We start from the raw sequence: 13,876 nt of genomic DNA, 5'->3' as shown, positions 1-13,876 counted from the left end.
AAGAGTAATGTTGTCACAGATACAAGATGACTTGTAGCAGAATAAAAGCTAGTGACCAGGTACCAACCTGCTCAGGTTCTGTGCAGATGTTTTTCTCTGGGCTCTCATTTAACGAGTGATCTGATAAACTGATTAAGTACTCTTTCACTTCTTTTTTGTCTGGGTATGGAATATTTCCAGGAGTAGGAATTTCACCATCTTCCTGTCCATCATTGCTGGAAAGCACACCTGCCCCATCAGATTCTAAAGCAACAAGCCTATGTCCTTCCACAAGTGGTTTCTGACAGTCTTCACTCTGGCTACCTGTTACGCTTTTTCCTTTTGGGGTCTCCAATGGGGAACAGAAGATGGGGTTTTCTGGTTGGCTATCAGACAGTGCCACACCCAGTGGGCAACAGTGACTATCTGAAATTATTACATGATCTTCCTTGTCCATCATGGTAATTAGGAGTTGACTGCAATGATTGCATCTCTCTGGGATAGGCTTCATTTCCTGCACAGGGAGGCACTGTACCAGAGCCAGGCTGTGGTAGGCTCCACAAGCTATCTGGAGTACGACACGTCCTGCCAGGTGCTCTACCTTCTGTGGCTTTGTCACAGGGAAAGTTGTTGTTATGAGGCCCAGCTGGCAGCCACTCCCCCAAGCCCATATCTCTCTGCTTAGTGATAGTGCCAGCGTGTGTTCCTCCCCACATGCTAGCTGCAAAATCCTTACTGATAACAGGGGACTGGTTTCAGAATCAGAAATACTGATGGGTTGTGGCTCTGGCACACATGGCTGATCAGCAACTGCACACTGGCCAGCAGAATTGTTCCCCCACATGTACACCACACCACTTTCTGTCACAGCTCCATTATGGAAGCTGCCAGCTGCCACTGTAATAACATGATGCCCAAGCAAAGCGTTTTCTAAGACAGGACTATTAGCACATGACTCCTCTGGTCCAGATCTCCAGGGCAGTTTACCAAAACTGTAGACCTCTCCACCTGGGAGGGAAAAAAACAAAACCAAAAACAAACTTAGGATGAGCCTAATAAACTTAAACCAATACAAAAATTTGAAGAGAGGTTCAGATAAACATAACCATTTTTAAATTTTCTCCAAGCTCAGCGAAAGTATGGATATTGATATATGAAGACTGGCTGCTATTGCAATTTAAGAGCTGGTTGGTCTCTGCTATTGCTGCTGCTAAGTTCCATCTCACGTTGGTGCTACCCTCTGCATGCATGCACTGCTTAACTAAGTAATGCTTTTCTGCTGTAAGTTGTACTAAAGGTGTATTTACCAGTCCTTTCTATTTTAAGAACATATAACATATTAAGGACATACAATCATGCTTGAAGAGCACGATAAAGTACAGAGCTCATCTTTCCATACAAAGATCTATCACCATACTGTACTGTTTGCCAGCCAGCACTAAACCAAAACTACCCTATCAGGTGGTAAGTGGGGGAGAGATGGGTAGGTAAATGTATCTTGCCACTGGTTTGACACTGTACTGCAGTCTCTCAAAATTTCATCACCTTTACCTGAAGGGATGGCAGCAATGTCAGGTCAAGTTTCTCTAAAGCAAAGCAGAAATCCATTTCTAAAAATCAAGAGCTGTTTTCACAGTGATAGAAAAATGGTGAACCATATCCACAAACAACATGCTTCATGGGGCAAGAATAGTTAAGCAATACGTCCTCTTAGTTATGAAAGAGACACATCCTAGAAAAGACACTGGAGCTCCGTAACAGCTCCAGGGGAGAGGTGCTTGCCACAGCAGGCTCACCAAAAGTCTGAAATCTTTCCTTCAAATTCAGCAGAGAAAAATCAAAGAAGCAACTTCCAGTTCAGTACTGATCAGCGAGCATATAGTTGTAAAGGCAAGTAAGGACTGAGTTATGCAAACACAGGCTCTAAGTGCCAAACTGCTCATAAACCAAGACTCGCTTTAATGCATCTATTAGCTACACATTTTTTTGAAGCACAAAGAAACCAAAGCTCATCGACATCAAGAGAACCTCTTGCTCTACTGTCTCTTCTGAACGAAAGATACCACAAGAAATGTAGTTTTGAGTTAATATGGTTCAGATTACATTACCATCTTTAAAAAGTAAATCCAGAACCATTGCTTAAAGAAAAAAAAAAAGCATAAATGGAGACACTATACATATTTCTATTCCAACAGTATTAACTAAGAAGGAAATATTCACAAAGCTAAAAATCTGTTTATAAAGTTGTGTATGGGGCACAGATAAAATGAAAAAACAAATCTAAAAGAAGAAAACTTAACAATTACTAAAATTTGTTATGGCCTCAAATCTTTACAGTTCAGATGTTTATTACCTTCTGTTAGAAGTAACCCATGATGTATTCCAAGGGCTGCCTGTAATACAGTCTTTCCACTGAGGCCTGGAAGTCTTTCTGGAGTAACAGAGAAGGAACCAGCCTTCCAAACATAGACCAGGCCTCTCTCTTTGGCTCCTTCTGCCTCTTCTGAACTACAAAAAGATTGTGGGAGATACAGAATCAGCTTGAAGTTTTCTGTGGTTCAGTAATGCATAGCTTGCTTTTCACATATGTAGGAAAGGCTTAGTGGTTCAGGAATTAGTTTTATTTTCAGGAGGTAAACATATTTAATTTACAATTTAGTAATCATACAATCATAGAACAGTTTGAGTTGGAAGGGACCCTAAAGATCATTGAGTTCCAATGCCCCTGCCATGGGCAGGGACACCTCCCATTAGAGACCAGGTTACTCAAAGCCCCATATAACCTGACCTTCACTTCTAAGGATAGGGCACCCACAGCTTCCCTGGGCAACTTGTGCCAGCAGTGTCTCAGCCCCTCCCACTGAAGAACTTCTTCCTGATGTCTAACCTAAATCTCCCCTCTTCCAGTTTTGATCCTCTACCTCTGTCCTCTCAATACCCTCTCTGGTGTAAAGATACATTTATTCACGACAATTTGACAGGATGATTATGAGCTGGCGTATTCCAGGAAGCCTCTGTGACTTCACCTAACTGTTCATTCTCACCTTCTTTCCTGTGAGTCCATCTGTCAGTGGCAGCACTCCATCACCACCAAATCATTCTTCTTTCAAAAGGAACAAAAGAATTTCCACAACCTGTAAAACATAACATTATTTACAATTTAAATAGCTGGTTTTTAAGTACAAAAAAAACCTCAAACCCACACAACACCAAAACCCCAATAAACAAGAAGCAAAGCTTTAGAATCCATTTTAAATAAATAAGCACTTCCACAGCACTAGGGTGGTTGAAGTATTTAGTTCACTCACACTGAGTTGGCAGACAAAAGCTAAACCACCAGACGTGTCCTACCTGCTCATCTCACAACAGGCCTGTTGTAAGGACAGATTGAACAAAACCTAGTTCAAAGGCAGAAATTAACATCAATCTATCTCTATAATTCTCAGTATACCTCTCAGGAAACATCAAAGCAGGATAACTGACCCATTTTCAGTCTAATATAAGACTGAACTCTACACTCAAGCTGAATTTATAAGGTAAACAGATTTGTATAAGCAGCAAATGGTTATGAGCTGAATTCATAACTGTGTTCCTGAACCAAAGCACATATTACTAACTACAGTTCTATTAAAGCCTGTGCAGAAATGCAGAAAGCCAATTAAGAGTTCAAAAGACTTATTCACACAAATGGGCAAGCAAGTATCTATGAAGATAGGGTAACTCCACGGAAGAAAAGTAGAAAAGAGTGGCTGCTCTATTTACACTTTTATCCTTTCAGATTTTGAATTTCACAAATTCACCCTCACACCTTTCCATCTGAAGATGGAAAGACACCTTTGTATTACTTTTCTTGTAATACAATAAAGATAGAGTTAATCTTTGTTTCTTACAATCTGTTTGTTTTTTAATATTGAAATAATTGGAATTTTCCTTGATCTAGTACCTTACCAGATGAAGTTTTAAAAATTTTACTTACGACAGTGCATGCTGTAATCATATTTACTCAGAGAAAGTAAGTTGCACACAAATTCTTCAGATCCTTTTGCCTTATTATAGTTGCTCTCCAATACCCACTGTAATAAAACCAGAAGATAAATTATTTAACATAACAGTCTTTTAAGACAATATATGTCTAAGAAAAGATGCAGAATGGTAATCCGAAGCTCTTAGACACAGAAAACCAAAATAAAATATGGCCAGTCTTGATTACGAGAGAGAATACATGCAAACTTGTAAATTGCAAACAGAAATTTCAACTGACACTTGAAAATAGTAAACACTAAGTTGACAAATAACTGCAGAAACTAACACAAATCCCTACACTTTCACTAGACTGCTCTGAATAATTAAGTGCCAGGCACACCTTTATAAACAGAAAAAGATCACACCAACAGTTTTCAATTTTTCAAACATGGGACACTAAATATAGCGATTTGGGCTTCAGAGTTGGCAAAGAATATAGAATCAAAAGATGGAAAGCCACAAAAATACAAAATCAAATTAATATGATAGAATAGTATTGTGGTAAGTCATATATGCACCTTGCTCTAAAAAACCTGCAGCATACTTTCTAGGAACAGATATACAGTCAGCCACACTTGTGACCAGAAACACACTGATTTTGAAACACTTCTGTCTCTCCCTTCTCAACTGAAAAAGGCAGAAAGATGGAAAAAACATCCACAACTGTAAAAGTTAACTTTTAAAATATTATCAGCCTCACAATTAAAAGGGAACTTCCAATAACAGTGGTGTTAATGAAACATCAAAGGAAAATGGAAGAGTATTTTTGGAACGAACTCTGTGATGTGTTCTTACTCAGAGTAAGTACATCTGGGATGTCTTCTTTGTTTTTAGCCTACTCAAAACCACATAACCCTACAATTTGTTTCTCAGAAGTGCTGGCACTTCTCTGCGAAGAACTACAGCTTCACATACAAATATCCAATAGAGCAGTGAACCAGATTAATATATGGGAGCTTTGATAGAGTAAACAATTGTATATCTGCATTGTATAGATTTATCCAAGATCAGGGAAGTGAGACTTAAAAACTCTTGGCTTCTATAATTTAGGTTTTTGGTTTTTCTTAAGGGCTCCAATAATTTATTTCATTTTCATAAGCTTCAATTGCACTGAAGTTTTCTGTAATTCTCATTAAAACTTCTGATTATAATAAAGACAGGCACCTGATTAGCTGTAACATCTGCCTTTAAGGCCCAATTGAAAAAGAATTTGTGTAACCATTAGGTAAGAAACCTGCAATACCTGTGGTCTAGAAATTAAGACAGTGATATGATGGTGGTGATACATTTTGTTTTCTTTACAAAATCACCCTTAAGGTTGCATTACTAAGCATTTATGCATATTAGGGAAAGTATAGGCAAACTGTTTTCTTTCCATATATGAGGTATCTTTAAGATATTTTAAATTCCTTTTCAATTTCAGTGCAAGTTTTCATTCACTCATAAGGCAGCACAGTATTATTGACATTTCACAACTAATACAAGTAATTTAGCCACAGCTACAAACTAAGTACTTATAAAGTTTCTTCCAACAGGATTATACAATTTCCTTGCTGATTTTCACCCTATTTCACATTTATTTAACATTACAATGTACAATATATACGTTACTACTTTTCCACTAAGATTACTTGCATGGCTACTAGGTTTAATGTCCATAGAAGCGAACAGCCAGGCACAACACATCCTTCTCATAGCAGGGAAGAACAGTAGGATACCAGCACCTGCCCTGCCCATACGTTTACCTTCTGCATTTTCACTTCAACACTCCAAGAGGAAAAAAGCAAAGAGCATCAAATAGTGCCAAATTCTGAAATGGATTTGTGTTACAGACAGATGGTCACTAGCACAACACTGATGTCATACTTTCCATTTACAGAATAGGATGTTAATTCAAATTCTACAGAAATCAAACACTACCACAACAACTGCCACAATGACCAGAGTAAACACTACTCTCCTTACTACAGGTCTGCGTTTTTCACTGGACATTGACCACTCATTAATAAGCATCACAGGTATGAGAACAATCTTACATTCGGTGCTGAACAGCAACAACTGGCACGCCCCTGACTTTCATAAATACTAGAACTCCCATCAGCCTCATGTGGTTATTTACCTGCTACAGTTATTAAATGCTACAAATACTTCTACGCTTTTAAACATGTTTACTTATGTATTTACAAACACATTTCTAATAAACTTGTTGCACTATATTTAGCAATAACTTACTCTACCAAGGCTGCAAGTTTGTTACACAAAATTATCTCCTCAGGTTCTCAAGATTACCTCCAAGCTTCCTAATTCAAAACACAGTTGTCAACGCTACTCTTGGCTACACATACATCATCATTTATTAATATTAACTGTGGTTCACATGTAACACACAACCAGTTCAAGAAGCCCTTACATCCTGATCAGCACTGGTGAGGTACAACCACTGCTTAATCACATTGTGTGATCAAGATCTGCACAGAGCAAAACAAACCACCTTGCAACTAAAAGACAGCAACAAACACTTCAGATAAGGGCTAAAAGCTTTTGATGCTAGTTTCTGTGAATGAGTTATGGTAGCAAATAAGATGCAACAGTAAAGGAGTCAGGAAAAAAAAACAAACAACAAAAAGAAAGGCCCCACATCAGCTAAAAGAACACAGCTGAAAACTCGGTTATACCACTCAATTATTAATTTAAAATTTATCAAACTCAGAAGACACTCAAACATTTCTAAATATCCCTTCCTCCTCTTTTTCTTTTGAAACGACACCTTCTTAATTTAGCACACATTCAGGTGTTTCCCATTCTGCAACAGGCAGCTCCACAGAAAATGCAGTATTAGAAGAATATCCAGCTTTTTAAAGTCACTGCACTACAACAGCAGTGGCAAGATCTTGATGGCAGAGACCAACTACCAATCCTCTGTGACTCCTCTAGCTGCTCCACAGCATCCCACCAAAATATTTTTGTGCTGGAAGAGGAGTGTGACAACATACTGCCATCTGTGCAGGTCTCTGCAGGCAGCTGAGGGGTATCAGACTCCAAAAGTTAAAACAGCATTTACTCCTGAGCGACCAAACCATGCAAAGAGAAAGGACTTTGAAACTAAAGTGGAAGGAGATGAGGGGCGCACGACTTACAAGTTTAGGTGGGCTCTTCCCATCAAAAGAGAGAAGTCCTTTAAGAACCCACGGAAACCGATCTCCAGATCCCTGCTCTGCCAGCCCCTGAGAGCACGAAGAGCTGGACAGCCAGCACCTTCAGTCAGAGATGCTATTTAGCCTCTCCCCAGCTACCCAGGCCCAGCCCCGATCCCTGCCGCACACCGCTCCTGCTCCCAGGGCTCCGCCGCGGGAGCGACGGGCCGGCCCAGGACGCTTCGGCCAGCCAGGCTCGCGCCGCGCGCCCCGCACCCCTCAGGGGAAGGCGGCCATTTCCCCCTGCTCCGCACAAGCCCCCCAGGGTTCCCCCACCTGTTGCCCTGCGGTCAGGGTGGCCCCGCTCGGCCAGCGCAGCTCCCGGACGGCGCTGGGGGGCTGGTGCCCCAGGCAGGGCCCGGTGGCGGGCAGGGAGGGGCAGCGAGGGGGTGTGAGGGGCAGCGAGGGGCCGCCCGGGGGCGGGAGGCGCCGTCCCCTCACACACACCCGCACGAGCCGCCACCCCACGTGACTCGGGCTCCTCGTGCTGCCTCCTCGCGCCAGCAACCGCCGCCGCCACGCTCGCGCTGACCGCCCGTCTCGCGGCCGCGCGCAGATCAGCTGATTCACGCGGGGCTCGGGGCGGGGCCTCCGCGCGCAGCGGGCGGAACCAGCGTCGAGCCGCGCGCGGGGCCGCTGGGCAAAGGGGCGGGGCCGGGGGCGGGGCCTGCCCCGATGGGTCCCCGCCCGGGCCAAAACAGGGCACGCCCGGCGGGCGGGAGCTGCGCGGCCCGGCCCCGCCCCTCCGGCCGCCGAGACGCGCTCTGCGGGCCGGGAGCCGTGGAGCGGGTCGTGCAGCGCTGCCGTGACGGTGTGGGTACCGACGGTGGATGAAAGACCCCTGAAGTTTTTTAAAAGAGAGACAAAGGGCAGTGCGGTATCAGGACACGTGAAGAAACGCTGCGGGAGGTCCCGGCCGGCCCTGCCCGGGCGCCCTCCGCCCCGCCCGAGGAGCGGCCTCAGCTCCGGCCGCCCGCACAGGCCCGCTCCTGCGCTCGCGGGTACCGCAGCTACACCCGCGCGCTTGCTTTTTTGAATGAATGAATGAATGAATGCTTTTTTTTCCAATACCCAGACCCACCAACTATTACCATGCTTTTTTCATTTACCAGACCTTGCTAACTAGCAAAAGTTGGATGATTTTTCTTTGTAACAGAATAATTTCCCTCCTTGACACGGAATGTACCTAAGATAACAACCTTCATATGAATTAAATGTATGATTTGTTCTACTTCTTGTGCATTTATCTTTCAATTTCTTTAAAATGCAATAATTATTTATGCTTAAATATATTTTAAAAACCTATTTGTATAAACATGGCCGTAACAATAACAAATATTTTCCAGAATAAGAAACTTTGTACAGATGTGCTTGTGTAACCAGTTTATTAATGAACACGTTGCATCTAGACAACCTTTCTCATGCCTGAACAGCATGTCCAAACTACTGCTGTATTCTAATGGTTCAAAGAACACATGGAAAATAAATGGAAGGCTGAAGTCCATAACGATAGATGGCAAATTTTGGCAAACTGGGGACTGCAAAATAAAATAATGTGAAAAAAAATCAAGCCTTCCAGAGATGTAGGTGGGGTAGTTTGGTTGCAACAAGACACAGCAATTATTCCTGCCTTCCCAGTAAATTTTTGCTTTAAAAATCCCTTTGCTCAAGGAAAAAGCATTATTTTTAGATGCTAAAACAGTGAAGCAAAGGGAAGATTTCACATCATGCATTCAAATAAAAACTGAAGGTCCTCGAGGGTCAGTAAACAAATTCCACAGGGCAATGCTTACTCCCTCACCCCTTGCCAAACATTTTTCTCAGCCCTTTCACTTTTGCACTACTATGGGTTGGGTGTTAGTCCTAGGAAGCTGCACAGTGAGTCCCACTTTTGAGGGACTGAAAGAAGGGGTCTTTTATCTGTCCACATCCAGCATTAAGTCCACTGTGCATCCCTAGTCAGTACATAATTGAAATCTATTTTGGGCTGGATTCATCAGTTTGCTGATTGACCTGTGGACAATACTATTGTCTATACTATTCAACTCAATGCTTAGACAAGTGATTCAACAGAAACAGCTGCCCATGCTGACATCGCCATCACACCATGACTAAGAACATAAATACTGGAGCAAGGACAGCCAATGTACAGCTCCTGCAGCAAGCACAACTCAGCTTAAAGCCTAACGGGCACAAGCCAGAGCATAGGAGGTTCAAGTTAAACATAAGGGAAAAGTTACTGTGAATGTAACACAGCACTGGGACAGGCTGCCCAGAGAGGTTGTGGAGTCTCCTTCTCTGGAGACATTCAAAACCTCTCTGGATGTGTTCCTGATCAGGCAATCCTGCTCTAGCAGGGGGGTTGGACTAGATCTTCAGAGGTGCCTTCCAACCCTGACAACTCTATGACTCTACAGAATAGTAACTGCTATAGACATGGAAGGAAGTCACAGTCTGTTCCTGAATGAAACCTATCACTTCATTACCTAGTATATTACACTGCAAGTTGCTTAACTGAAAGAACTTTGTATGAGCAGAAAGTTGGGATTTATTGCCTAATTCTCCATCTTTAGTTACAAAAAATCTTGGCTGTTTTTAGAGGGCACATGCCAAATGAGCTGAAATCAATGGAGGTGCTTCAGGGATGCATTTGGATCACTGTGTGTGGGACTTTCAAAGAAAAACTGCAGAAATCACAAGACTGCTTTTGAGACAGAGACCTCATGCAAGTCATATGAACTGCCATTATAGAGGGAGGGATGAGGAGGAGCACAGAAGAAAAAAAAAGAGATACATTTTAACTGCATTAGGACAACATGAGAGACACTTGGTGGGTTAAGTGCTGTCAGATCAGGATGCTGTGGCTGCTCTTCAGAGACAAGGGGCTCCCAACATATCCAAGGCCTTCAGCTCATGGAAGCAGCATCTACAGCAGAGGTATTTAATATCACACTGTGATACTTGTGCATTGAGAGCAGTTAAGCCTGGGTTCTTCCACTTACTGTGGGAGTGCAAAACATTCACATTTGCTTCTAACCTCACAACACCAAACTTTGCAGCTTCAGGGTTGTGAAGCTACTGAAAGAGGACTCCATACCTTCAATGACAATAAGTGCCTTTGATGTGATTAACAGGGAGAAGATTGCACTCCAGCAAGCTCTGTGCCAATGAGGGATTGTAAAACAGGGAGGGTGCCAACAACCTACAGTTCTGGAGGAGGCAGCATGGCATTGATTACAAATCTTGTTATATTTGAGTCAAATAATAATGCAGGCACCCAACCAATGGAGCTGCTCAGGAGGAGCTTTCAGGCTGCCTTCATTACCACTGTTTCTAGTGTTCTAGTTTATGGCACTGTTATGCTGTATGGGCCAAATTAACAGGATGTGTAAATTATACAGTGGCGAGAAAGGCTGAACATGGTAGGGGGTGGATGGGCAGGAGATAAGCAAGAGAAGACATACATTTAAATTTCCTGAAACTTCACTCCTGCATTTGCTTTTTTAGTCCCTAACAGATCTGCTCTAACAGATTGCTACCCAGAGACAAATAAATCAAGGGTAAGAGAGAATAACATGCATTTAGAATGATACTGGTAGAAATATCTGCAGTTAAGGCAGTTTTATCTTCATGTGTTCTCAGAGTGAGCACTACCATTTACCAAAACAGGGGCACAAAAGACAGTTGCTCCCCTTACAGATGGAGCTGAGCAACTGTGCTGGTGGGGAGGGAGAGGAAAATTATGTGAAACGCTCAAAGCCAGTGCAGTCAAGGAGAAACAAAAGAATTATGTAAGTAAAATTGGGTGGTTTGCCAGTGACATAGTTTGCCTTCTGTGCCAGCTTGTCAGATGTAATCAGAGCACACCTTCACCCCTTCTTCCTCTACCCTCACTGCAGCTCCTGTGGCTCCACACCCTTCAGAATTGGAGGTGCAGGATGCAGCAGCCTAGGAGTTATGCTGATCCTGTCCAGGAGCAGGATGTTGTGGAGGGGTTCACATGGGTGAGAGTGCAGCATCCTTAGAGCCAGATAGGAGCTACTTCATCCTATGATTACTCCAGCCATCAACCAGTAATTAAACACTGAATAACATGCTAGTTGCTTCTTGTTCTACCCAGTAATCTAAAACACAGCATTTTCTTCGCAAAGCAGAGCCAAGGCATCCCATTTGGAGCTGCCACATCCTATGTACATCTAGAGAAGCTGTGTTAAGGATCCTGTGCAACTGTGTACAAGGGGATCAGCAGGTGAGCAAGGACCACTGGTGCTATTATTGCCTGCCCAGTGCCTGCTGAAAACACCCGTTAGAGGAATCCATAGCAATGATCTTGAAGCTGAGCAATTCTTCTTACAGGAAGATAAAGTCAAATTGAAACTCCATCTTTGCCTTTAATCAGGGTATTTGCAAAGCCCCATCCCAGTTTTTCAAGAAACTCCTCCACTACAGTCATGGAGTCTCCACAAAGATACTGCTCTGCTGCAGCATGCCAGGAGTTTGGCTGGCTGCACCAGGGATGGGGTGAGGGCTTTTCTTGGAATGAGGGATTCCAGCAAAATGGAAAAATTGGAGGCGAGGCCATACTGTTATCACATGGGGGCAGCAAAGCTGTTAGAGGGCAGAGTGAGAACACTGCCCAAAGCCATGCTCTAGCAACACCTGGTCAGCAGAAGTGTGCTACTCTAGCCAGGCAGGCTGGCTCCTGTTTCACTGCTAATGAAGACAAGATGGAGATGTTTGCAATTCCTTTCTGAGCTTAGCCTAGGTGGGGGAGTGAGCCCTAGAAATTTTGCATGGGTAAGTGTGGAGCACCCCAGTAGACTGTTAATGTTGTCCTACCAAGCACTGAGGTGCTTCATGTGACCCTCCACTCTGACCTGACAGGATCAATTGCCAGTTGGTGGCATTGGAAGTGACCAATCTGGAGGCAGAGGAGGGAGTGTCCTATACAGCCATTCTGGATGGTGAGACATCAAGAGCTTCTTCAAATGTTGGTGAAGAGCAAGGGACATAATTCTTGAAGACCATTTGTGTTAATCTGAAAAAGCTCCATGTGATGCCTTCCTAAGTCCTTTCTTGCCTACTCAATGTGTCAGCTGTCCTTCTCCCAAAACTTATCCCCTCATGAAGGTGGTCTTTGTGCTGGGCTGGGTGAGCATGTGATGGACAGCGAGGGAACCTGCTGACCACTCCATTCCCTTGTGACAGATGTATCTGAGCTTGTGAAAAGGAAAGTGGCAGCTGCAGCCAGAGCATGTCCTTTCTAGCCCCTTTCTAGGGGCTCTCTTACACCTCCTGCGTGCTTCCCACTCCACAGTTGCTCTGTCACTCTGTTTCTGTACGTGAGCACTGCACAGCACTTTTTGACGCTGTTGCATTGGGCAATTGTGGGCTGGAAGTGCCCTGAGCCCCAGGGTCTTTGCTTGCTGCTATCACAAACAGTGCCAGCTGATACTTGGACCATCACACATCCCACCCTGAAGAGAAACACTTTCAATAAAATGGGTGTTTAATGACATCTGCCATTTCAGCATGGTAAGAATTCCTTTGTATCGGTTGACTCTGTAGAGCGCTGGGCAAAATATCTGCAGCTTCCTCAATTTCTTTGAGAAATAAATGCTTTTGTTTAAATGCTTGATTTTGGCTGATTGTATTTAGATGTCCCAACAGTCCAAGCTCACAAACTTGCCTGGTTGATTAAGGCTTCTGTTTTTGTCTGCTCTACAATTCCAAGGGGATCATAATCTGGTTTCTTCCCTACACAGAAATATGCATCCTTTGTGCGACTCTTTTGTCTGGCATCAGTGAGAGCTATCAACGTAAGAGGTCACACACATTTTGTTCAACTAGGGTTGATCTTGTCACTGCAGGGATGCAGTATCATGGACAAGAGATGCCAGCTTTCAGAGAGCAGCCCTAGCACAGAAGGACTCTCCTACCAGTCAGCTTGGAATAACAAGAGGCTAGTGCACCAGCTCCAGGTTTACAACAGTGTAATTAAGATAAGAAAGTTTACAAAGTCCTTAGTCCAATTCTGAGTGAAAGCAGAGAGATACCTAAATATGCCTATTTACAGAATAGCTTGTGTTACAGTTTCCTATACACTCATTTGCTGTAGTGCTTTTGCTGTGTTTAGACTTGTGGCCCACCAGAAAAATAAGCCTTTAAAGCTTTATCTACGTAGAACTAATGATGCTCTAAAGATCAACACCCCTTTAACATGCTCTACTGGACAGGCTGAGAGTCTTAACTTCATCCATTATGGGAGAAAACAAGGGTGATCCTATGAAGGGTCTACTTTAAATAGACCTTTTGTGTACTGTTGAACTTTGCAGCATCTGACACCTCAAATTTACAATGTAAGTCAGTAGCACAAACAAAGTGCAAGATTTATTAATATGGTGCATTCTCTGCTACCCTGGAGAAATGGCACTTCTCTGACAAAGAGCCACTTCACCCCAGGAAGCCCCACAGAGACAAAATGTGTTTAAAGCTCAGTTCTGGCTGTAGCACCTGACACCCCAGCAGGTGGCTGTAGAAGCAACCAAGTGAGGAGCAGTTCCCAGAGGCCTGATCAGGCACAGGGGCTGAACTCTCCATTACTCTGGACCCTCCGCACTGCTCCTCTGGAGGAACAGCTCTAGTCATATGGGATTTCTGAGGTATCACAAAGCCAGATT

The 13,876-nt window shown here is 43.5% G+C and overlaps 2 protein-coding genes across 5 annotated transcripts in view; one reads left to right on the top strand and one right to left on the bottom strand.

Moving 5' to 3' along the window:
• The window catches only part of ALS2 (alsin Rho guanine nucleotide exchange factor ALS2), a 38,761-nt gene extending 31,010 nt beyond the window's left edge, over positions 1-7,751 (bottom strand). For all 4 annotated transcript variants that reach the window (XM_051622937.1, XM_051622940.1, XM_051622938.1 and 1 more), the window contains exons 1-5: positions 7,473-7,751; positions 3,956-4,052; positions 3,024-3,113; positions 2,333-2,487; positions 68-987 (exon numbers count right to left, since the gene is read on the bottom strand). In XM_051622937.1, coding sequence (XP_051478897.1) covers positions 68-987; positions 2,333-2,487; positions 3,024-3,043 — 1,095 coding nt within the window. In that variant the 5' untranslated portion in view covers positions 3,044-3,113; positions 3,956-4,052; positions 7,473-7,751. The remainder of the gene's footprint in view (positions 1-67; positions 988-2,332; positions 2,488-3,023; positions 3,114-3,955; positions 4,053-7,472) is intronic.
• Positions 7,752-11,134: 3,383 nt separating this feature from the next.
• Positions 11,135-13,876, top strand: part of CDK15 (cyclin dependent kinase 15) — a 34,345-nt gene continuing 31,603 nt past the window's right edge. Inside the window, 3 exon segments of the mRNA XM_051623305.1 lie at positions 11,135-11,200; positions 11,351-11,445; positions 12,081-12,160. Coding sequence (XP_051479265.1) covers positions 11,135-11,200; positions 11,351-11,445; positions 12,081-12,160 — 241 coding nt within the window.

The sequence above is a fragment of the Apus apus genome, chromosome 6 (genome assembly GCF_020740795.1).
Source record: "Apus apus isolate bApuApu2 chromosome 6, bApuApu2.pri.cur, whole genome shotgun sequence".
Classification (NCBI taxonomy): domain Eukaryota; kingdom Metazoa; phylum Chordata; class Aves; order Apodiformes; family Apodidae; genus Apus; species Apus apus.
The sequence above is the reverse complement of the archived record's forward strand: the minus strand, read 5'-3'. Positions and strand labels throughout refer to the sequence as shown.